Genomic DNA, 24,976 nt, shown 5'->3' on the forward strand with positions numbered 1-24,976 from the left:
GGAAAGTCGGCAAATATTTTTGGTCCTTTAACCGCAGCTCAGGGGCTCCGGGGTGACAGTTTTGAGGGGCCGGACCCATTGGCCACGCCATGCATCATGTTAATTTGCAGGCGCCGAGCTTTTTTGATTAAGCGCACGCTTAAAGCCAAAGCCAAAATCTGACAGCCGCCAGCTGCCGTTCGGCTGTTATCGATAGCCAAAGTGGGCCGAAATGACGGGGCAAACAAACTGGCTAACAGCAAATTGGAGGCTTCGACAAGTTGGGCTAGGCATTTCCCGGCAGCCGCATCGTTAATTTTCACAGCGTGAGCAAATTTCCATGCATAAACTTAAAATTAGCACAAGGTTCCCTCACGCCCACAAAATTGGGGGCTGGGCCAAAAATTTGTGTGAAAATCTTTTCAGGGCTGCCCATAAATTGCATGCTCGCTGATAAACAATAAATTAAGTTCTGTTTCAGCACCGACTTCCCTGTCCCACTCCCTTTCCCTCCACTCTGGCGTTGCGCGTTTTCCGCTCAGCGAATTTCCCACGCTTTTCCACGCTGTTTATGCGCCACGCACGCATACGTGCAACATTTCTAAGCTAATTTTCGCTCGCTTTTGATACCCTGCTACCTATCTCTGTGGATGCGGCAGCGGAGTAGAGTATTAGCGGGTACTTTGTCTTCCGCCTTTAAGGTTGGAAATCATTATTCATTAATAATTATCTTAAAAAACTATATAATTAATTTTGAACATTATAATATAATATTATTAAGAATTAGATTTAAATTTGCATTTAATGAAGATTTCCATTTTGATTACGAGAACGCTTATATCAAAAAAGTATAAATAAATTTATGATTAGCACGAAAAACTAAACAAAATACAAGTTTTATGTAGGTATTTAAAATGTATAAATCGGTGCTGTAATTTTATTAGTTTCCTATAATTCCATCAAGACAACATGCAAGTTAATTCTAATTTTTTGAATGAAAATTATCATCATTTAAGTGGGAGCATATAGGTATCTAAATATTTTAATTACTTCTTTCGTAAGATCATAAGTACCTTGAAAACTTAATAACCTAAACAGGAAAAGCACAGCCGATTGTAAAAACAAAAGCCAAAATTAAAATCTGCTTTTGTTTATAAACTTTCCTCACATAACATTATGTTTTTTTTACAAAAGAGCAACTCCGCTTCGATTAACGAACAAAACTTTTTCCCGATGGTTATTATCTATGCCGAAATGTTTTGCATATTGCCCGAAGATGGAAAGCCGCACGTACGAAAATGTTGCGGGTGCGCATTAAATTTAACTTTGTGTTCGAAATTTCTCAAAAAGTAAATCGTAAAATTTGTCATGTCCCGACAGCCAGCGAACCACCCAAACCAAGTCCAACCACTGTCGATGCGGTGGAGTCGATTCATGTTTTCACGTTGGTACGCATGTGAAAAGTTTGCGTATGTCTTCCAGCTGCTTCGGTGAAAGTGGTTGTGCGTGTGGCCGTGGGTGTGTGCGTGTGTGCGTGTGTGCGTGCCCTGGCGAAAGTTTTCACTTCTTTTTCTTGCGCGCGTGCGGAAACGGAAATGTGCAACAGCAGTTTTCCTCCGACTCGGGGCGATGGATGGGGGTCCTTGCTTGATTCCTGGTTGCTAGTTCAGCCCGGAGTTCGATAAACCGACGCCAGCAGCAGGAGTTCGACTCGTATCGCCTCATTCAATTATTCGTATTCCAGTTGGCTGCATGCGATCTGCGACGATTTATACTGGGCTTTGATGTGCAAAAGTTTGGCCGGCTTTTCCTTTGAGCCCCATCTGCCTCCGCGTTGCGTATTGATGAACTTAGTTCAACCGTTTCCTGGCGCCCAAGCCGCTATCTAACTTGGCTTTTAGTAGTGGACTGCAGGACACAACTTTTGTCCAGCTTTGACATATTTAGTGGGCCAACTTTTCCGTGGCCATAAACTTGCCAAAGTGTGCTGATGTCCGGAAAACATTTTTACCATCATAATTAGCATCTTTTCGATTGGCGAAGAACAAAGGGGCACATAATTGCGCTTATATTTTGTCCGATAACTTAAGAAAAATGGTCTTCTGATTTCGTAGTCACCAAAATAAAAGAAAAAGTTTTGTTTTGATCCTCAAATAAGGCTGGAAATTTCTACTTTTATGAAAGACTCAATTTTTTATCGTTACCCACTTTAAAGATATATTGTATATATTTTTATTCAAACCTTTCTGTGCAAATCTCACTAAACTAAACTTTAATAAAGTTTGCAATATTATCCATATTTCTTTGGGATCCGTAACTTTTGTTTGCCTGTCTGCGGTAAAGTACTGGACATTATTGCTCACTCGTATGAGCTAGGTTTTTAAGTATTTTTAAGTTTAAGTCCCCATAGCACTTTACTACCCTATACATTACCCCGCTTCGCCCCAATATCAAAAGCTCACGCACCAGCAAACAAATGCCGAAAGAAATAAAAAAGAAAGTATAATTGTTTGTTGAGGATTTTTTGGTGGCATACACAAACTCGTATGTATCCCTCTGAGCGTTCATTTATTTGTTTTTCTGCTTCGTTTTTGAGCAGAATTTTTATGCGTATTTTATTACATTTCAGTTTCAGTTAGGGCTTTGGCAGCCACGAGGCCCGGGGCATTTGAATGCCCCGCTAAAACCAACAATACGTTGCTACGTATGTGCAAATGAAAATGAAAATAAATTTCCATTTGGCACAAGTTTTTATGCCGCTGCTTTCGCACCATTCCGCTGACCTCCGTCCCCATTTGTTTTTATATTTCTAGGCTACAGCGCAGCACTGGCGCCCACGCCGCCCACAACGACGACAACAACAATCTCGCCCTCGAATCTGCTGCCCTACTTCGACTTTGATGTGCCGCGCAACTTGACCGTAACCGTCGGCCAGACCGGCTTCCTCCACTGCCGTGTGGAGCGGCTCGGCGATAAGGACGTAAGTAGAAAGTTTGAAAAAATATCGCAGAATCGGAGGCTGTTTCGGGAGGACCGCACTTTAAATACCCTTTCTTTAGAGTTCCAGAAACCTGCTCTTAAATTTGTTTACTAATATTCATTAAAGTTATAAAGACAGATACAATAACTACTCAATTGTACGCTCAAATTCTAAAATGTTTGCTGAAATAATTTAAAGCTAACATTAATAGGCTAAAAGACAAAATCAACACAGTGTGAAAGAACTAAAAAGTCTGTTATTCCTAATTGTTCAGATTTTTGAATAATTAGTACTTTAATAAAAGCCGTAAAGCAGTCCAAATTTGTATTTTAATTTTTACAATGCAAGGTTCACTAAGCATGGTGTTAATGTTGAAATAATTTATGTAAAATGCATTTAAATTAATTATACTGTATGTAATTAAAAGTAATCAAATGCAAATATTAAGTACAGCCTTTATTAATGAAATGGTACAAATTGATTAACACATGCCTAAGGCATACAAGGGAAAAAAAAAACTTTTTCAACGATCAATTGGAATACATACTGGTTAGCGTTGCATAAACGCCTAAAAGGCAGGGTACGAAAGTCAATGGCTTAACATATGGAAATTGTGCAAAATAAATGAAAATTCCGCTTGGGATTTGCAGGCACTCAATCATTCCGTCCGTGATTGCCAAACCATTGGGGTCCGGTTCGTTTCGTCTCGGACTAGTCGAAAGCCAAATGATTGAAGGTCGCAGTGGGTTGTTAACCCCTTGCCAAATATGGCCCGTACGCAAACGAGGGGCGGGTGGGCGTGACAGCGTGGGCCTGGTCCTAATATGTCAACTTCACTGGCACATTAGGTGGGCGACCAGCTCGCATCTCTTAGCCAGGATTAGCCCTTTGGCCAGCAGGCGGATCCTCACAGTGGACCAAAGAGTGGTGACAGATAGTCCAATCATTCAAAATTCAGGCACAACGACGGGTCCTTGAACCAGTGTGCATTAGCAGCCAGGACTCGTGCTGTTATTAAATGGCTTGCCATAGAAAAAGGGAAGTGCGGAGGGAGAATTAGGGCTAAGCAAGGGTATACGGGGGGCCTAGCCCAAATTACCGGGTGATTTTGAGGCTGCACTCGAGGCTGGGAGAAAAATGGCCAAACAAGACGGGCGACAACAGAGCAACGTCCTGTGGGAGTTGGCATCCTTAACGAGTGCCCCCGCCCACTACCCGCTCCCAAATACACACACACACTCTAAAATAGACTGCTGCTCTGGCAAAATGACTAATTTATGAGCCATCAATCACGTGACTGGCTCAGCCATCAGCCTCGTGCGCCCCGTGTTATCAGCTTTAATTTGCCCGCTTTAGGGTGCCCGTCGGGGGAGGTGAAGGAGACGGGGGCGGGAAAGCCTGGGCCGGAAACCGGAAGTTGTGCGCCTTGAAGGAAGCAGCCAAAGTGCAGGCACGAACCGAGACAGGAAAAGGAAGAGCAACTAGGACAGGAGTTGCTCCGCCGCCCACAGACAACATCATCAGCGCGCGGACTCAAGTTTACCCATTTAATTCGAGCTCTCATCGGGAAAGTTCATTAAAAGCATTGAAACTACATTAAACAAATGACATGCAAACAACGAAAGCCAAGCAAAATCCATGTCCTTGAGCCTTAATTACTTGCCCAGAACCAGGAGTGAGGAACTCCCGATCCCCCCGAGACCCAGTCCAGTATTTGTCATCGCCCTTTCAGTTGCCACCTTTCGGTTGCTGTTGTTGCTGCTGCTGCTGTTGGGCTTGATGTTGCTGCTGTGACTGATGTTGCTGCTGTGACTGGTTTTGCTGCTGAGGCTGCTGCTCGGCTTGTTTGTCGCTCTCGCGGGCACTTGCGTCAGCAATCGATTCCACGGTGGCAGCCACCACTGCGGCGAGAACTTCGCTCTCCAGCCGTGTGCCCCATTTGTGGGCCAACTTGTCGTCAACTTCCTCCTCGCTGGAGCTGATCACGATGACCGGTGAGCGGCTGGGCATGGGCCCTTCCATCTGATCGTGGTGGGTGAACAACGAGGCTGTCGTCGAGGCCGTCTCCGCGTGAAATGGGCTCAGAAAGCGGCTTGGATTGGGAAAGGGCCGTCGGTTCTCAAGGATAAGCTTTATGTCCCGCGCAGACTGCCACCAGCTATGGGGACGAAAAACAACAGATTTTTCTTGAAATTCAACTAAATATGAATTTATTTTTAAATAACTTGGCAATTATGTAAGCAATTTTCTAAAAACTATTATAAATTAAGGTTTTTTTAATTTAACTCAATAACAATTTATTTTTAAATTACGTAACAATTTTGTTGTGAATTTTCTAAAAAAAAATTTTTAAATAACCACTTTTGCATCTTTTTGGGTTAAGATGCTTAAACCTATGTTTTTTCAAACATGATCTAATAATTAAAATCTCTAAGTTAAATTTGAAAGCTTAAAATTATAAAGGTGCCTTTTAAATTAAGCTTTTAAGTATTAACCCATAATAAAATAAATATTTTGAAATACAAATTGAGAACTTTGATTATACACAATTTTTGTTAAGTTTAGTTTAATTTTGTTTTTGTTAAATGATTAATCTAATGTCCAAAATGGTATATAATAGCGATATCTTACCGATACCAGGGCGTCAACTGGGACTTGATCAGCATGTATATGTTGGCAAAGTAAACGGTAATCTGAGGGCGGGCACATTAGACATGAGTAAGCGGAAGTACGAACACCTGCCCCACCGTCATGAACAAAAAGAACAGCATCCAGGACTTGGTCCAGAGCTTGCTCAATCCCCAGGAGTGGGTGTGCAGGGCGTAGTACTGGATGCCCACCAGCAGGGTGCCGATGATGCCGAAGGCCACCAGGGTGAGCAGCGAGAACATCTGGCAGTCCTCCTGCAACGCCCTGCGACTCATGGCCCGCGAATACCACAGGCGCAGCGACTGCAGACAGGTGTACCTGCAACGGAAGCTGGAGAAGTGCACATCCCGCCCAACAAAACGACAAAACAACAACGCAACAAAGCCAAAGCCGGTCTAACAATTAGGAGGAGCCGCTGCCACAGAAACAGGAGCAGACACAGAATCAGCCACAAAGCCTGCGCCAACTCAGCTGATTAAAAAGATCTGAGCCGCAGGCGCTTTTCATCTGCTGCCGCTTCGAATGGCACCTGCCAACTGACTTTGGCCGAAAGCCACATGCTAACTACACTCAGAAAAAAGTCACCTCAAAAATCGGGATAAGCTGTCGATTTCTGGAAAACTGAAAAGGTGTTACACCACCAATAATGAATTGTTTTCTCGTATTAACGGCAAACTTAAAGTTCATCTTAAGCTTACTGTAAAATATTCATAAGTTTTAGCAGTTTAAAAATTACGTTTAGCTTCAAATAATGACGAAAACAATTGATTTAAAAGCTTTTTCATGAAGATACTCAAATATCTATTATATTCTGCTTTAATTCGGATCAGACATTTTGTAGGTTTTGTTTTAAATTAAAGTTTACGATCATTTATGAGGAAAATGGCAGGGTACAATTATTACAAAAGAATTTTGGAAATACCCAATGAGAGACAATAGTTGTTCGCTTGCTTAATAAGAAATCAAAATATCCGTCATTTCTTGTATTTTTTCAACAATTATTTCTATTATATAAGACACGCTATATTGTTGAAATAACGTTTTTTCGAAAACTGTAACTCATATATTAGAACCTTAGGAGTGGTGTAACCCCTTAAGCTTATAGTAAATTATATAGGATTGATAGGGAATTTTAAAACCTTTTCCGAGTGTGGTCTTGAACTTACCGCAGCGTCTGCTCCGTGTTGTACTGGAACTGGCACAGCTCGCAGGTGGTGCAGCGCGAGGTGCTAATCCAACGCTCCAGGCAGTGCACATGGACATATGTCAGCGAGCCCTTGCACAAACAGGGCGACACAAGTCTGCAAACAAATCGGAGCGGAAGAGGCGGAAGTTTCAGTGGGGCGAGTGGGTGGATAAACAGCGGCAACAATGAAAAATCAGGGGATTAAAACGACAGCCAACCAGATAATCAGGGATGACGTGCTCGTTGGGGAAAGTGGGCGAATCACAAAACGGTGACTGGAACGGGTTGCCTGCAGTGTTAATTTTAATAATTAAAATAAATAAATGCATTCGCTAGCGGGCCCTGCACTAAATACATTAAATGCCAGGCCATTAATTTCTTGCACAATTTGCGGCTGCACGTACGTAATTAAATGGAAGTTACAGCACCCTGCAAACGTAGATTAAAATCGGGGCATACTGACTGTTGATTGCGTATTATCTAACGCAAATTCTGATCATAGGAAAAACTCTTTTAAAAAGTTTATTTTGTGACTTTTTAAAACTTTGGAAAGGAATTATGCATATAATCGAACTTAGCTAAGTTTTTTTGTTAGTATGACTTGCAGGATAACTGAAATTCATCATCCCCTGATTTATTATGTCACCTGAAATTTTACTCACTGTTCGGGATTATCGGCGTTGTGACAAATGCGACAGACCAGCGATCCCACAGAGGGCACCGATTCGTTGGAAATGGATTCGTAGCCCAGGTTGTTGCACTGAGTGGTTTCATCGATGCAGTGCCGCAGTGTGGCAATGGACTCGGTGGCTGTGGGTATGGGTGCAGAAACGGGGGCGACACAGACGGCGGCGACCGAAGCGGCCTCGGTGCTGACCAGTGGATGACAGGGGTGCGGCACTTTCTGGAACTGGACATTTGGTTTGAGACCCAGGGAAACGGAGCAGGCCGGCAGTTCGTGAGCCTCCACATCCGTTGTGGTGGCGTCCTTCTCAAAGGACTGAAGGGGCTGCAGCTTCTCCCAGCAACTGATGCGCGTCTCCACCACGATCATTCCCGGTGGAGTGTCGTCGGCACTGCTGGAGGACAGAGCCTCCTCAATCTCCATCTCCAGGGTGGTATCCGGCTTGAGGTCCACGGGGTTCCTAGTCGGATCGAGCCTGTGATCGCCGGCATTGCTGGTGGTGTCTGGGGGAAGGAATTAGGATGTCATTTGAGCTCTAGACGAGATGCCAGGAACCCCATAAACCAACCACACTTTTCGCACTCCATTCTTTAATCTGTTTGACGATTTTTGGCCAGTTGGATACCGAAATTAACCAAAAATTTTAATACATCTTCTGTGTAAAATTAAGGTTGCTTTTGCTTTCCTTTTGTTTCGGGTGGAAATATTAGTTTAGGTTATTCGTACTGTCGTATATATCAAGGAATACTTGCTTTTATACAGATATATGATCAAAAACCTACACTTCTGTTCTATATATTTAAGGCAATACCATAATTCTGGTAGCTTAATATCGTATAGATATTTTATAGAATTTATGTATTTATTATCAAGTGCAACTGTTGGCCATTTAAAAAGTTTTATATTTGTTTACTGTATGTTTAATATGATCTAATCGCTGTTTCCTGCAGTTTCGAGAAACTCTTTTTAAAGAGCTGTGTTTTCTTAATGATATGCCATGTTAAGATATTCCCAACCATATTGTTTTATCGATTTTTTCTATTTTTTCGATGGGAAGGTGCATGGCTTAAAGGAGGCAGTTCAGCATGCGCTGGCTGGAAAACAAACTTGTCCCGCAGCCAAGTCGCCCACATTAATTGTAATTGACAGACTGGAACCGCGCTGTCAGTGCCCACGCGAAAACCGGCTTCTACGGGCATCCCGCCCCAAGTCCTTCGCTTCCAGCTCCGCCCCCCACCTCCGCCCCTGCTGCATCCATAAACTCAAAATTGAAAGTGTAACAGTTACGGCAAATAACTTTGCCGGCGCTTGGCTTCCATTATGCGCCACTCCACGCGGAGCAGGCCTCCTCGGGTAATTTATGCCCGTGCCGTTAGTTCGTTAGCCGTGAGTTTTCCGGGTGGGGGGTTGTTGTGGACCGAGGGATGGGTGCCATTTCCATATCAGCTGACACTGTCAGTGGAGCTCGGCTTTCGCTGCGTGCTTTTTTGATACTCTTTCAGAGGGTATTGTTTCTCCAAATTAAATGAAAAACCCATTACTTCCTGAGCAATCTCTACAACTACCTAAGTTCAAAAATAAATTTCCTTTAAACATTTTTTAAAAGTCTTTTATTTAAATGTATAAGTTCTTTTTTAAAAGGTAGTTGTAAAAAATGTAACATTTAAAGCTAAGATAATTCATTCAATGTGTAGACTTCTGTGAATGAAAACGTCAATAAAAGCAAAACCGATGAAAGGTAATTAGATCATTCTTTATATAGAATTTAGATTTAATTTAACAGAATCTTGTTAATAAATTATTAACCAATGTTAAATGCTTTTCCATGTCGATTATCAAATTAAGATGCCTATTGATTTAAGTACCCCTTATTACTCAAAAAGGCAATTAAATCGAATGATTGGCCGGCCAGGGTATGTTAATCTTCGGTCCCCGAAGCCAACCTTCTGTTCTTGTTTTCGACTGCCCTTGCCGGAAGCTGGCGTTGAATCCGCTTGTTCAACTTGACTTCACAGGATTGTCCGTTCACTGTTGATTTATTACGCGCCGAGTGGCGCAACGTTTCCATAAACGCTCAACGGCTACATCGGCGAACATGAGCACAAGCAATTTACTCGTGTAATACCAGCGGCATCAACGGCAAGTGAGGCGGCTGGAAAAAAGTATATTAAACAAAGTTTTAGGCTTTGTGAAAAGGCAGCGAACCCTTTTTAATGCCGACAGGACAACCTTCGTTGCCAGAAACGGTGGCCGGGAAAAAAAATAAATCGAAATCTGTTTACAACTTTGTTTACAAAATGCTGCCATTGAAGTCTTTATTTGCCCATTGTCAAGTCCGAGACGCGGTTGACTCGCAGGAAAAACAATTTAATTTGGATCGCAAGTTCATTAGGCAAAGCCCCACTAAATTGCGAATCGGAACCGCTTTTCGCAGCGCCTAATGGAACTTTTCACACCATTTCCTAAGCTCGGACAAAGCCAGTGGCAACAAACTAACAACTGCAACTGCAACTATTTTTGGCTCTGTCGGTGCTTGGCCAAGTTTAAAGTCTCTCTTGGTTAGAGACGCAGAAAATGCGTCAGAAAAGTTTTTAATGTATTTTCGCCAAGTTTTCCACACGCTCGCACAAACACGAACCCACACACACACACACACACACTCACTGGCAACCTCAGCTGAAACTTCTTTCATTTGGCATTTTGCTGTGAGATGACAGAAAAACAAAGAGAAAGTAAGAGTTAAAGGGGGCGTGTGAGTGGGCGTGGCCGTGGTGCAAGTGGAGCAGGCAGAGTGAAAGTTTCTGGCCGCAGCGAACACAAAGTGTTAAATAATATAAAACTATGCTTGCGGTATTTATTTAAACCTAAAGACATTACGAAAATTATACCCCGAGCAAAGTTTCAGCACTCATGGGACAGAAACCTGTCCCTCGCCAGTGAAATCCAACGTGCGGCAGAGATTGGGACAACTTCTTGACAGGGGATCTGGCTGAGAGCCGGGCTTTAGTTTGGCCGGAGTTGTTAAACTTTTCACTTTTGATTTTCGCCTTTTCCAGCAGAGAAATTAAATATTTAAGTCTGGCCTGGAATATCTAATTGAGCGACTTCGAATCGGATGAAAAGCTTACTGCTGTGTAAAAGAAACCATTTCGATAGTTATTTAGTAGTATGTAGTAGCTTGTGCCGCCTGTCGCGTTTACAGTTCATTTCGAACTCGATTTACGGCGTGCAGAAACGCAATTGCCTTGCTCCATGGTATTACTCATACGCACTGTGAGCCGCCGACAATATCGAACGGGTAAATCGCCGCCAAAGCTGCCGAGATTTGACCTTTCCCCCCGCCTCCCCCCGCCGAGCGGTTTAATTTACATTTGGCCGAGACAATTCGCTTACGATCCTGAGGGGCGTAAAAGCGGCAGGCGCATAAAAGTTTTACAAGCGAATGATTTTTATTTTTACGTTCTACGTGACCAGTTTCGTTCGGCAGTGTGTCGAATTCGGCTCAAATCGAATGAATTTATTAGATGGCCAATAGTTGGCTGGCCTAAATAGTGGAATGGCCAACTCCACTGGGAAGCCCACGGGGCCAAGCAATTAAATTTATTAATGAGCTGGCATATTTTCAACTTTAATGTTGACAGTCGGCAAACATTTAAAGTTTCCTGCAGTAGTGTGGGAGCGAAGCAAGAGGAGCAAAACTTTTTCCATGTAATTAAAATTGAGTATCACAATGGCCGGGAACAACAACAACTAAGGTCATCAAATAAATTGGAAACAATGTGCCAAAAAGGGCACAAAGTGTGTGGGCGTCGGGCTCGCAAGAAATCACGGGCCGTTCGGGCAGGGAGACACAGAAAATCATGGTTAATGGCTTTCCCCAAAAGATTTTCCAGCTAAGGACGAAGGCCAATGCGAAGGAAAGGGCACTAGGCAATCAAATGAAAATGTAATTCAAGCAATAATAAAAATGCTCCCAAATAAAGGCTGAAAATGGCGTCAAAGCTGTCTCATTGCTTGCCGTTTTCCTTTTTCATCGGTTCGAAAAGGATTGAAGGCTATTTGAAACAATTGGAAATCGCGCTGAGCAAGCAGCTTTGACAAAATTGAACCGACCCACTGACAGACTGACCTTACGACCAGTCTGGCTTAAAGAGTTTGCAATTGTCAAGGGCCATTTGTATGGGCATCTTTCATTTCCTAGCGACGTGGCGTATACGCAATGTTGTCCTTTTCACGCTCAAATGTACTCGGCTTAAGCTCGCCAACTTTCTGTTGTATTTCAGCTGTGCTTTGTTTGTTTGCTGATTAAATGCCAGTAACGAAAAGCAAAATGCTAAAGATTAACCAACGCCGGAACACGAAAAAATAAAAGGAAAGTAAACTTTGCGCTTTGTTTTTCATTTTGCCACCTCATCCCAACTCCTGGGAGTGTTGGAAGCAGCAGACAAAACACGTTTAACTCACTTGCGAGAAAAAAGTTTTAAGTGCGGAATTTGTAATGCTCCCGAAACTTTGCCAAGCGGCAAGCGGTCCCACATCCAACTGAGAAAAGCACTTCATTCCGATCCCTTGTTTTCGTTGTAGGTCTCCTGGATACGCAAACGTGATCTGCATATCCTCACCGCCGGCAGCACCACCTACACATCCGATCAGCGTTTTCAGGTGAGTGCGGACCCCCCTCCCCACATCCCGTTTCCGGGTGGAGACTCAAAGTTTTCCGCCCTTTCGCCGCAGGTTCTGCGACCCGATGGCTCCGCCAATTGGACCCTGCAAATCAAGTATCCACAGCCACGTGACTCCGGCGTCTACGAGTGCCAAATCAACACGGAGCCCAAGATGTCCCTGTCGTACACTTTCAACGTTGTGGGTGAGTTATGGCCACAATTCTCTAACTAACGTTCTGTTGACCAGAGTAAACAACTAAATTTCGTTTGACCATTTGACCATACTTAACATACAAACAGATTCATTGCTCGCTAAAAAATGTATTAAATTTAAATGACAATGCTTTAAATAAGAAGTTTTAAATTAGTTTATTCAAAATATAGTTTGTTTTTCCACAAATGCACTTTGAGCTTTAAACAAAATTTTGCTTTAATTTTCAAAACGAAAAGTTTAATGTTTTTATTTTGTTTTTTTGGTTAGGTTGCATACCTAAATTAAAAAAGTGTGCTACTTTTTCAGTAACCCTCGTAAAACTAGATTGACTTAAAGCAGGGGTGAATTTGGACTAAAATGTTGGGGGAACTCTGCTACACAGGGGTACAACTTTTTGCATTACGATGGAATTTATAGAAATAGTGAAATTATTTAATTGTTTTTTGAGGAAAGAGAACTAGTTTCACCCCTGCACTCGCAACGGACTTATAGAGATTTCGAGTGTAAGCTCGACTGTGGTTTTTCAAAGTAAACAGGTTGGGTTCGACAGTCGTTATTTTTGATTTATTCCTGAAAATGTTGGTATTTCTTAGATAAACGCAACAGTTTGGACTATAACATAACCATAATAGCTGACTCATACCTGAGCCTGAGGCTTGTAATCAAAAGTTCGAGCATTATCCGGCACTGCAAAGTAGGCCAATCGAAATGAAGGAGGCGGAAAAGGAGGCTGGCTGAGAACTGGTCACAAACCACTGAAGTGATTACTTTTATGGGCTAAGCTCTTAAAGCTTGCCGGCAGTTTTGAGCAAGCTATGCAGGTTTCAGGAGCTTAAGCAAGCCATACAATATGCATGTTATTTTCTCAATCCCTCCGCCCGGAACATGTGAGCCCAGTTGGCAGCCATTTCGGCCACCCGTCGAGCTGCCTTCTTCTGCTGCTCGTGATTATAAAATTTTCAATTCGATTATGTGCAAATTGGCTTGCTGAGCAGCAGAAGTTGAGGGTTAAACGTGAGCCAGTGCTTACCTCTTTGTCTTGGCAATTGGCCGGGTAATTAGTTTGCACTTGGTTCGGCAGGGCCAGGACCCTTGTCACACATCAGCAGTTGAGCCCGGATGGATGGCTGGGCCTCGAGTCCTGAAAGACGTTATCCTTGGGAGCACACACCGCACTCACCCAACGTTTGGAACACGCTTGTTTGTGGATTTTCGGTTTCGTTCCTGTTCGGTGCATTTTTATCGCATTTGATATTAGCAAAATGCATTTGGCTAAAAGCTTCTGGTGCGGAAGAGTGCCCTCAATGAGCTTATTTGATCTCTGATTTCCCCACAACATGTTTGCCTAGTGTGTGCGATGTTGTTTTAGCCACACGGACAAACGACTTTTGGCCAGTATAAAATGCTCTGGTCAGCCCCCGGACCGACTCGGTTATGAATCTTTTAGTGCGCCCAGGAATATGGACGAGAGCTTTGAATATAAGTTTACACGCATGCCAGGGCTGGGATCCGGCAACTTGACAGGCTGACAAGTCAGCTTCAAACACTCACCGAGTCGGGGAGACAGACACATAGAGTCATAAATATTACATTTGCGGAAATGCAAATGACTGCGAAACGGCTGCATATAGCCCGGCCACGCCCACATTAGTGGGCGGTTATAACTCCCAGGCTGGCTGGAACTCATTTGAATGCCCAAAAAGAAATGTGCATATAAAATATTCGACATGCCACTCACGCGGAAACAGCAAACAGCAGGTCAGTGGAGACAGTGGTGTAAGAACCACAAAAACCATAGTTTTAGCACTTTAAAATGCCGTTGGGCTGGTACAAATCAAAGGGTAAAGGCAAATAAACTATATTTAATAGTACCAGTACAAACATTTTATAGAAATCACTAAAACAATAGTCAAATATGTCATGTTTATAAAAGAGCAAACATTTGAACGCTTTTGTTCGGCCCTCATTTTCAGTCGCTCAATTGTGACTCCACTGTGCTGGGTATGCCGTCATTGTCGTTGCAAACAAGTTTGTTGTTATGCCAGAATTTTTATGCGCTTATGCAAATAAAAAATTGTGCACTAAAAATTCCATAAATTTGTGTTTTTTCTTCCACTGCTGCTGTTATTTTTCCAAGCCAGTGAAAATTCTATTACACGCCAGCCAGCCAGGCAAAAAAAGGAAGAGGGGCGAGATAAAAGCAGAGGGCGCGGCAAGTGATAAACAAAACAGCGCCAAGTTGACCAAAGCATCATAAACATAAATCGCCTTCAGTCTGGGCCGACTTTTCCGCCTTTTCCGTAGCACCACCCAACGCCTTCCGCCTTGGCCGCAATATTTTTGACATTTTAATGCTGCAGCAGCCGCTCCAATTGCTTAAATTACCAACTTTATGTACTCGACTCGACTCTAGAAAAACGAAGAAAGGTACTGCCAACTAGGTGTCGGCAGTGGAAGCATGTTTATGCACATAGATAACTTCAGACGACTCCAAGTTGTCGCCCCTACTCGATTTAATTTTGAATTTAAGGCAAATTACCAAACACGCTGATAAAGCGAGCAAATTGTAAATTAAATTATGTGTCCCTGTCCCACTCAAACTGAGCGACAACAAGAGAGCAGAACAGGACCCAACTGACAGCCCAAGGACGAGGAGCAGGATAAGTGCTGGGGCGAACAAAAATAAATCGGGAAAGCCAGCTAACAGCAGAAAGTCGAATACACTTGCAGGTGTTTCACAAACCGGCTTGCTAATATTCTTTGTATAAACTACAACTTCATTTATTCCTTTACAAAAGCTTAAAAACTATTACAATTCTTTTAAAGTAAGCCGTTCTTTTCTCTTTAAATAAATAATTGAAACTTTACGTTAATGAATAGTGCTCAAAAACGTTAAGAAGATAATTTCTTTTGAATGAAACCAATAGTACCTAAGATTCGGCTGCACAAAACATCCACTTTTCAGGTAAAGTTAAGTTCACAGTTGAACGAAAATTTCGAAGAAATCATGTTACCCCATTTTAAGGGTATAATAAGAAAGGTGTTGTTGATGCTTCTGGAAAAATTTGTTTACCAGCGCGAATGTAATCAAGCGTAAGCGCTACCTTGCTTAGTGAAAAGTGGGAGAAAGAGGGAAAGGTGGGTGGAAAACAAATTGCACAGCCAGCGGAAGAGCTGCAGCCAGCCGAAGGATCTGGGAGTCGGAATTGAAGGCAATTTGAATGCGTAGCTGACAAGATGGCGATGCCGAGTAGATGGCTCATTTTGGGCTCCATAAACCAACACTTTAGCTGGGAGATGCTGTTGACATTAGCAGCCAGAAAATTGCATGCAATCAAGCGCAAATAATAATCCACTGCCAAAGCAAGCCAAGAGCAATAAATAGCTCCGCGCTGCAGGACTTTATCCTTTTGAGGGTGCTGTGCAGAATGTCTCGTTTGAAGTACACAACTATAAGCATCGAGAAATCATATATACAAAATATTCGATAAAGCTACCGTATAGGAAAATGAATTTTAGCTTTAATTTGATGAGCAATAATAACAAGATTTCAAGTACACTTAAATTTTGATCAAGTTATTAAATCCGTAAACCGAATCTCGTATTTTACCCTTACAAAGTCCCCGCTGTTACAGAGTTTAATTTTAATTACTTTTAGCTCCATTTAAAATTTAACAAATCGTTCAATGGCGAGCCATGAAAATACGCCAAGTTTTGAGACTGAAGCTTTGTACGACTTAACCGATAATAACTTCCACTGGGACACTTTCTTGAGAAGTGCTGCTTCACTTTCCCCTTGAGTAGCACTAAATTAGTTTTAGCTCGGGGAGTTTTCCTTGGCAGCTTGAATGGAAAAATAATTGTGTGCCACAAAAATCCATTAACGTGGCCTTGCCAAAACAAAAACGAACTTGTTTTTAACGAGAATTGTGTGCAATATTCCAGAGCAGTTGGCGAAGTTCGCCTTCAAATTCGCCATCCAAACGTCAATTGTTTTCCGAGGTTAATAGATGAAAACCGGGAAAAGGTTGGCAATTATGATGCACATTGAATGCTCAAAAAGCGAACACTTGATCCAGCTTAAAAGTTAAGCGATTCTCATTGTCTTGCCAACAGCAATTTGTTGGTGCACTTGTTTGTGCCTGACCCAATTCGCATGCAAATTGTACGTGAGCCAAAGTTTACCTTTGCTTAATATATACAGCCCACAGCAGGTTGTTTCAAACATGGCCAGAGATAGGAAACTCCCAGCAGTTTGTGGGAGCGAATGAGCGAAGGAGATAATGAATTTTTATAAATAAGTTGCAAGGACGAGGACGAAAACGAGAGCGAGAGGAAGGACTCAACTAAGCTGGGTCCCACAATTTGCCCAGCAATCAAATGTTTTACTTCCCATTTCGTTCATTTGCTGCTCAAATTACATTCTACGGCGGATGCCTAGGCAAAAAAATTCCCCAATGATAAATTACTTAGATATTGCCGAGAAATGGGATAGAGGAGCTGGAAGGGAATGATTAATGTCTCTGCAGCAATGTCGAATTATTAATAATAATAATAATCACAACAATGGGGACTACTGAAAAGACCTAAACGGGACTAGGGCAATGATGATGTTTTGGCATTTTCATTTCGCCATTGTTGGGTTGTGGGAAGCTGGACGATTCTAGGCTCCTGACAGGCAAATAGAAGGAGCAGGGGCGAATACTTCATCAATTGTGCTGGCAATGCGGCTGACTTTTACAAATTGAATTTGTTTATTTGATTTGACAATTAATTCCGAGCAATTGCACGTCCACGTCCGATTAATTGTCGACCCAAATTTAAAGAGGCACGGAGCTTAAAGATAATGCCTGTTTCGGCACGGCCCAGTTTGATATTGTTTTTCGGGCAATAAATACCGAGATGTTGTTACATGTGTGCAAACATGCATCAACACAGGCGGGGGGTAATAAATTTTTACGGCCCGGCTCCGCAACGAGCATAAGGATGCCGGAGCCCCAGTCTGCGCTGCACTGGCCCCAAAAAGTATGCCATGTTTTGTGCCCGGCCCTCTGCAAAGTTCATCGCTCCAAATGTTTATGGCCATATAGGCTTATGCGCATTTTATGCGCGAAATCAAGAAAAATGAAAATGCATTTCCCAACCCGACTACCTCACCCCGCCACCGCTATACCATCCCATTCTTGGTCCTTCGCTCTGCACTTTCTGCTGCGGCTGCACAAAAATTCTCCACAGTCTGAGCCTGAGCTGGCTGTGTGTAAACAAGACTCGGCAAGGACTTTGTTTGCCAGGACGACGGGGGCGTTTCGACTTTGGCATGTGGCCAGGAGTAGACTTTGCAACTTTTCGGCCTGGGTCAACTGCGACCGGGCCTAATGAAAACTTCAAATAGCTTCGGGTTGACTTTGTCCCACTTCCTCATCCAAAATGCAGCTTGCCAATTGCCATCCCCACTTAATCTAATTATAGTTAAATAAGCAATTTTCTAGGAGAGAACCCCTCGAAACGGTTCCCATTTATTCCGCCTGTCAGGTGGGGAAAGGCAGCTGAAAAAGAATCAGCCGCATGCGGGTTCACACCCAGGAACTCCTTGGAAAACCCCATTCGTGGGAACCACTGGCGCGTTGTCAGCTGCATGTGTGTGGGCTTGGGAGGCAATAATTTTCACAGCCACGGCCCCCTGCACTGGGGTTCGCAGAAGTCATAGACGGTTAGCTTTCGCTGCCACAATTGTTTTGCCAGGTACAACAACGGCCATCAGCGACAACAACGTGCCACACTCGGCGCTTTTCTCGGAACTCGGTCCTAGATATATGTGTGCGGGTCTATAAAGCAGCCAGATAATCGCCCAGCATGTTCGAATTCCATTTGGGGTTGCTCCGGCCCATTCGTTCTGTTCCGCTTTTTGTTCGCCTCCTTTGTTTCGGCGATGTATATTACTTTTTCTACTTGGCATTTCATTTAGATTAACATTTTTGGGACGCAGCCCTCACACCTGATTTAAAGACCGGCTTAAAGTTCGCCCGAAGAGGGAGTTATGGAAAAGTCATCAGCCGTTTCTGGAGCATTCAAATTTCGTTTCAGTCGCTTTTTTGCCACACGATTGAATGGCAGCCAACCCATAGTGAAAACATAGCCACATCAGTGTGAGAGTGTGTGCTCCAGAGCCCGATATACAGATGTTCCACTTGCAATCCGCACTCCGCACTCCGCCCTTCGCCCTCCGTCTCCTTTGGCTGCAATTTATTCCACGGGCTTTGCGGTTGTTTAGAGCCTGAAAAGTTTCCCTTTACAGCAGTTTACGAGAGTGAAAGTGGAGCAAAAGCGGAAGAGTTGCAGCTCAATTCCCATTCGCTGTCGCGCTCACTTTGGGGAAAATGGTTTTGAGGGAAGGCCGATTGGGGCGTTTTCCATTAAAGCAACTGTCAGCCATCATAAGCTCTAAGTACAAATCGCATTTCGTGGCTGCCCACGATGATTTTTCTCAATTGAAATCATTGACGCTGTAACAACAAAAGGCACTTCATGTTGACATTTTGATTTTGTGCCCCAAATGGAAAGCAGAAAATGCTCTTCAATCCGACGGGCCAGGGCTTTGTCTTTTTTTTCCCGCACACAATTCCGCTGAGAGCAGTACAGAGACCAACAGCTAGCTGAAGGTACCACGGGGCGTATGAGTCGCGCGATGCCCGACTGCCTTTTATATGGCATAACAAAAGCTTATCGCCAGCATAATAGAGACACGCGTCTGTGTAATAAAGTAGAGAACAGCCTCAGTCCTCACACTCGTACACTGTACAGACAAACGTGCACTTGGACGTTATCATTAACATTATTATTATTATCATTGTTACGGAAGGAGAAAGAAGACTTGGCTTTGTGTGCTAGCAACTTAAGGGACTTTTTGTCCGCCCTTCCTTCTTTTTTATTTCGCAGAACTCAAAGCGGAAATCTTCGGGCCCAGCGATCTGATGGTTAAAACCGGCAGCGACATCAACCTTACCTGTAAAATTATGCAGGGACCCCACGAGCTGGGCAACATATTCTGGTACAAAGGTGCGTATGCGTAATGAACTCGGCCTGCACCTTGCCCCATTTGCCGCACCTCATTTACGCGATTCAATTTGCTACTCTTCACATTCCAGGCGGCGAAATGCTCGATGGCAAGAGTGAGAACGAAATCGACAGCTCCATGGCCCGGATTCGCGTCGAGGATGATTGGACTGACGGCCTGACTTCGAGGTATGTAACGACTCACCCATCATTTCGCCATACCATTCCGCCTGGCAATCGTGCAAATGTGTGCCGAGCATTTCAGTTATTTCGCATTAAAATACCGCCTCACTTAATTAAGGCCAGGTACATACCAATCGGGGTGGGGCGTTTAAAGCCTCGCAGCCTGCACTTGCCAGCCATGTCCTTACCAGCCGGCTGGGGCAACACGGACCCCGACTTTGAATGACATTTTAAGGCCAAAGCGAAGGACGAGTGTCGACTGGAGGACCCTCTGGCGTTCTAGAACTGAGCAGAATCGAGGGGTGGATTATACAGGATTCGGGTTTTCCTTTAGTTAGAAAACCCGAATCCTGTATAATATATAACTAGCCGAATTAGTCGTCAGCACAGACTAATTATAACATTTTGTACTTAGTTTGGTTACTTATATAGAGCAAAATATTTAGAACATCGGTAACCGGTGATGATATTTTAATACTTATTGGGAAAGAAAAGTTAGCAAAATATTAATGATTAAAAAATATCAAAAGGCATAGTTTTTGGAGCTTAAGAAAGGTCAAGGTTTTTAGAAATCACACAATACATAATGCGAATAAAAGGTACAGACCACAAAATCCATGTTCTACTATTTATATCTCTTAGTGAACAACAACTTTGCTTTGTAATTTAGTTAACGTTCTGAATAGTCTGTCTTATGGTCTGATAATTAAATTATTATTGTGCAAAGTAAAATACATATTTGTAATTTTCTATTGAGGGCACATTCTTCTACAAATTAAGCTGTGCTTCTTGAAGTAGGGTATCATATGGTTCTGGTGCTCCTTTCTTCCGTTCCGTCACTCCACTGTGTGCTCCGGCTAGCCGTGTGTGACTTTTAATTTGGCTTAGTCAAAGTCAGAGCTAAGTCACAGCCGGATTTGTATTCGGAGTCTGAGGCTGCAGTAGTTAGTTGCTCAGTTTCTGGTGCCGCCACGTGATCATTGCCCATTTGTGCTGTTAACTAACGACGCAGACGACCATAAAATGCAGGTGCCGCTGACAGAGATGAAAAGAGAGTGGCTTTTACCAGGGATTAGTAAACTCCCCTGCAAAAAAACCAATTGAAAACCACTGAAATAAAAGCAGTGTTATAGCTTTCCCCAAAAATAAATAAATTTTGTAAATAATTTAAAACACTATTTACAATTTTTCTAAGATCAGTAATCTGAATTTGATAAATGAAAATTATAGAATTATACCAATAATTATCTTTCAATAAATTAAAATCCTTAGAAACTATAGGAGTTTCTATTTCATACTAAAAACAATGTTTTGGAAATTGTATACGAATTAAAAAACACAAAAGTAGAAAAAAGGAAAAATCTTAAGCAAAACTAATTTCTTAAAATATTTATTTATGTTTGCTTGCTTTAAAAGCCACAAAGTCTGTACTGGGTTTAAAAGCTCTGAAGAAGAAATTAAAAACAGCAAAAGTAATATTATTAAATTTAAGTGAATACGTTTTTGTCTGAGTGCAAAGAAACTTCGAATAATAGTCAGTGGAGGAGGGAGCTCGGTACACATTATGCTATCGCATAAAGTAGCAAAAGTTTTGTATTTTTTCTTGATGTTTTTGCCCGGCATTCTGTAGCCTTTTCCCTTTTTGCCTTTTGCCTTTGTTCCCATGCATTTCTCCACCGCCATTCACTTTCTCCCTGCTTTCTTTCCCGGTACTCCGCTACTCCGGTACTCCGGCACAGATTAAAAATCAAGCGCGCCATGCCCGGCGATACTGGCAACTACACCTGTATGCCGACGGTGGCAAAAACCTCGAGCGTCTACGTGCACGTAATTATCGGTAAGTAAGGACTACGGCGGCGGGCTTTCCCGTGCTGGTTCTGGCGCTTGTGCTGTCAGAGAGTTTTGCATGTTTATGACGGGAAGTGGAAGTTGCCTGTTAGCAGCGGCACATTCGCAATTTGTAATGCCAAGTGCAAAACGGGGCGTGGCCATGTAGTAATTGCATTGCAGCAGACTCGGCGAGAAATTGCTGCTCGCCTTTTTTCCTTTTTTTTTTTCCTTTTACCTCCCTCGCATGTTTGTATTTGTGCAGCAGCACGGAAATTATTTCTAGTTGCCGCTGCAGCTAGAAAGTTTGCTGCAGGCCAATAACACAGGCCATGTGTGCGGGGGGTGGGAAGTCAGGGGGTAGGGGGTAGGGGGGTAGGGGGGCTCGAGGAGCTTGTCAGATTTATGGCAGCAGCTTGTGGGCTCAAGAGCTCATCGAGAACTATAACAACTTGAGCTGCCGATGTTTTTCTTTGGCACAAACAGCAAATGCATGCATGCAAACTGAAGGCGATGTTATCTGCCGAAGAAAAGCCAACTCAAAGGCAATCAGTGGTAGCTAGTATCTGCTTTTAGTCCTGTTCGACAGCCAAGTAATTTTCCGATGAACTAACAGGGCTTTTGCTTTCAATTGTTTCGATTCCTGTTAATTTCCGGTGGGGTTCAAAATACCTTCCCTCATATAATAAAGAAAAATTATGAGGTTTTGTTAAATAATATAATGCACAAGCGCATTACTTAAAAATAATTAGTTCTTGCAAAACTTATTAATGTTAGAAAATTAATAAATCAAAAACTGCTTCTTGGCGTTTCTACAATCCTTGAAAAATATATTTTTAGCCATTGCCTTGTAGATGGTTTATTTTAAGAAGACAATATTTTTGCACATGTGTCCTTTATATGTAACTTTAAGTTAATTTTTCTATATTTTGGGCCATGGATTGGTAATGATTCCGTACTCCACCCAGAATCACCAAACCTCTTAGATGACTAGGTATTAAATGAAAAGGAGGAAAACTTATAACAATTAAAAATATTTTAAAACATATCTTGAGAATTAATAAAATAAAAAAAAATTTAAAAATCGATTTACAATACTTTAACTTTCAGGTAAAGCTGTACCCTCCATATATTTTTTTATTTTCCTTTTAAAGAAAGTTTTTTCGTTTATTCCAAATCGGTTTTTAATTTAAGAGCCTATTTTTTTAATGAGAAACCAAGAAGTGCAAAGAGGTCGAAGATCGATCGCCATCCCTAATTGCCTGTTTGCTTTCGCTTTTTAACAGGCGAACACCCGGCGGCCATGCAACACAACTCGAGCAGCAACAGCAACAGCTTCTACTGCGGCATATGCTGCATGCTGCTGAGCATTGTGTCCTGCTGCCTGCAGCACTTCTACGAGGCAGGGTGTGGATATATTCATGTTGCGGCAGCGTCGGCCAAATCGGCGGGACTGCGGCCCCCGAAGCGAGCATCGCTAACGACCAGCGAAAAAGGAGAAGCTGCAGCAGGAGCAGCAACAGCCACAGCAACAGCGGCAACATACACATCAGCAACGTGCAACATGTTGAGAGAACGCCCAGCGGCAACTCGGTGTTTGAGATGAAGGAATAATCAACACGCAGCGAAACACTAAAAAGGCAAAACACACACCGTCACACACACAAACCACTCACACACATACACATGTTCAAGGTGATTTAAGTTTTCTATGTATCGCATGGGGGGTTCAACCATAAGTATTTACTAACTTCTAAGATTAATGCACTTAGTGGAAAAGCAAACATATTATCTGATAAGTGAACAAGTATTAACAGTGTTAAAAGAGGATGCTAAACCATGGAAAACTGATAGCAAGTCCCAATAAAACCTATGCATTTTCGTGGAAAATCATAATATAGTTAAATGTTTTCATGCAAACCCTATTTAAGAGTTGTATTTATTCATTTTGAGCAATTCTTTTTTGATTTTTTTCTAGTCAACTGTCAACCGAAAAAATCTAAATTTTTTGATTATCACTTTCTGGACTGCCTGAAAATAGCATTGGTTAAAAATAATTGATCCAAAAAGTTACAAAGACAATCGATAGCCGAAAATAACACCGAGATCAGAGATATAAAACTATCAGTTATCTCTTTTTGCTACCGAACATCGATTGCACACCCATAGCTAGATACACACCCTTTCATTATGAAATAAGACTAACTAGCTATTAATATTCCTAACAGCCCAAATTACAACATGAAACCCAGTTCTTTGGAATCACAATACCCTACTTCTATGCAATCTCTAATTGCCAACAAATGCGCACTCCAGTAGCCGATTGCATAAGTTGTTGGATTCAAATTTGCTGTATATAATTGCCATTCGAGAGAAATTTATTCAAGAGTACTTCGAACTATTTGTAAACTGGCCGATTTAGAACAAAAGATGTTTTTGCGTTCGAGTAGAGCTGATTGGCTTTGCACACTTATCAGTTCTAGGCATAAGCTAGGGTTAAGTACGATTATGAATGTATGAATAGCAAATAAGCGGATAAACTACAGTAGTGGATACTTGATTTCATCCGCCAGCAGTCGAAAGTTATGGATAAAACCTTGTTTATGTCTGACCCAATTGTGGGCGAAGCTCGTTTAAGTGTAAATAATTAGTTTTGGATAGAAACAAAAAACAAAAATAAAACAAAAAACAAAAAACAAAAGAGGGGAAATTTGAAATAAATGCAATTTATAATTGTGCTTATCGATATAATTGATACGAATGCAATGCGAATGTGCAGGCACTGTAAATAAATTCATTAGTAGACGAAATTGTAATTTTAATTAACTCTTAAATGATATAAACAGATAAAAGCGACAAATGCGATCCGATAGATGCGCATCGCCCTAGTTGGTAAGCCGCGCACTGAGGCAAAATTGGCATAACTCACATGCAGAACTAAATTAACTAAAAAACACGAAACATAACACAACTTTAAATAATAGTAAAAAGCTAGATAAATTTAATACGGTCTATCCCAGAGCCCGCATCTTGTAAATAGAGTGAATGGATATTACATTAACCTTAGCAAGCTAAATCCGAACAGAAACGCCGAAAAGCGTCGGATTCGAGTGGATTGGAGAGTCAAGAATAAAAGTCGGTCCCCGATCAAAAACAATAACGAATCCCTAGCAAATACATTATGTACGAGTGTCACAGCATTGCAGCTACAAGTATATACATATATAAACCAGGTACTCTCAAATCATTTTTATGTGTGCGTATCCATAGGTACCCTACATATGCATATACAGATAGGATTGTTGAAAAGCGACAACAAACACACGGACACTGCAGGCGAGAGTTTTGTGAAATGAAACCAAATCGATTCAATAAAATTATTATTTAGAAAATTTAAGCAGCGATTCGAATTATTTATGGGTGAGGTGGACTAAAATATTTGCAGTTTTGGGACCTGGTATTTCCGAAACTAATCTAATCTTATTCTCAACTCAACAATATTATCTCTCGTAAGATTTCTCAAACTTTTAACAATACCATAACAATCTGACAACAC

At 42.2% G+C, this 24,976-nt stretch overlaps 2 protein-coding genes across 2 annotated transcripts in view; one reads left to right on the forward strand and one right to left on the reverse strand.

Annotated features, from left to right (window-relative positions):
• LOC108051793 (zwei Ig domain protein zig-8) overlaps positions 1-24,817 on the forward strand; it is a 52,775-nt gene extending 27,958 nt beyond the window's left edge. The window contains exons 2-8 of the mRNA XM_017134014.2: positions 2,793-2,959; positions 12,064-12,141; positions 12,214-12,346; positions 19,294-19,413; positions 19,503-19,599; positions 21,333-21,430; positions 22,707-24,817. Coding sequence (XP_016989503.1) covers positions 2,793-2,959; positions 12,064-12,141; positions 12,214-12,346; positions 19,294-19,413; positions 19,503-19,599; positions 21,333-21,430; positions 22,707-23,026 — 1,013 coding nt within the window. The 3' untranslated portion in view covers positions 23,027-24,817. The remainder of the gene's footprint in view (positions 1-2,792; positions 2,960-12,063; positions 12,142-12,213; positions 12,347-19,293; positions 19,414-19,502; positions 19,600-21,332; positions 21,431-22,706) is intronic.
• Positions 4,493-8,193, reverse strand: LOC108051792 (E3 ubiquitin-protein ligase MARCHF4). The gene is made up of 6 exons (XM_017134013.2): positions 8,048-8,193; positions 7,457-7,982; positions 6,775-6,909; positions 5,707-5,926; positions 5,591-5,652; positions 4,493-5,117 (listed from the first exon to the last, which is right to left on the reverse strand). The coding sequence occupies exons 1-6, from the start codon at positions 8,064-8,066 to the stop codon at positions 4,688-4,690; spliced, it is 1,392 nt and encodes a 463-aa protein (XP_016989502.1). The 5' UTR covers positions 8,067-8,193; the 3' UTR covers positions 4,493-4,687.
• Positions 24,818-24,976: the final 159 nt, after the last annotated feature.

This window comes from Drosophila rhopaloa, unplaced genomic scaffold (assembly GCF_018152115.1).
Source record: "Drosophila rhopaloa isolate 14029-0021.01 unplaced genomic scaffold, ASM1815211v1 contig_115, whole genome shotgun sequence".
Taxonomy (NCBI): domain Eukaryota; kingdom Metazoa; phylum Arthropoda; class Insecta; order Diptera; family Drosophilidae; genus Drosophila; species Drosophila rhopaloa.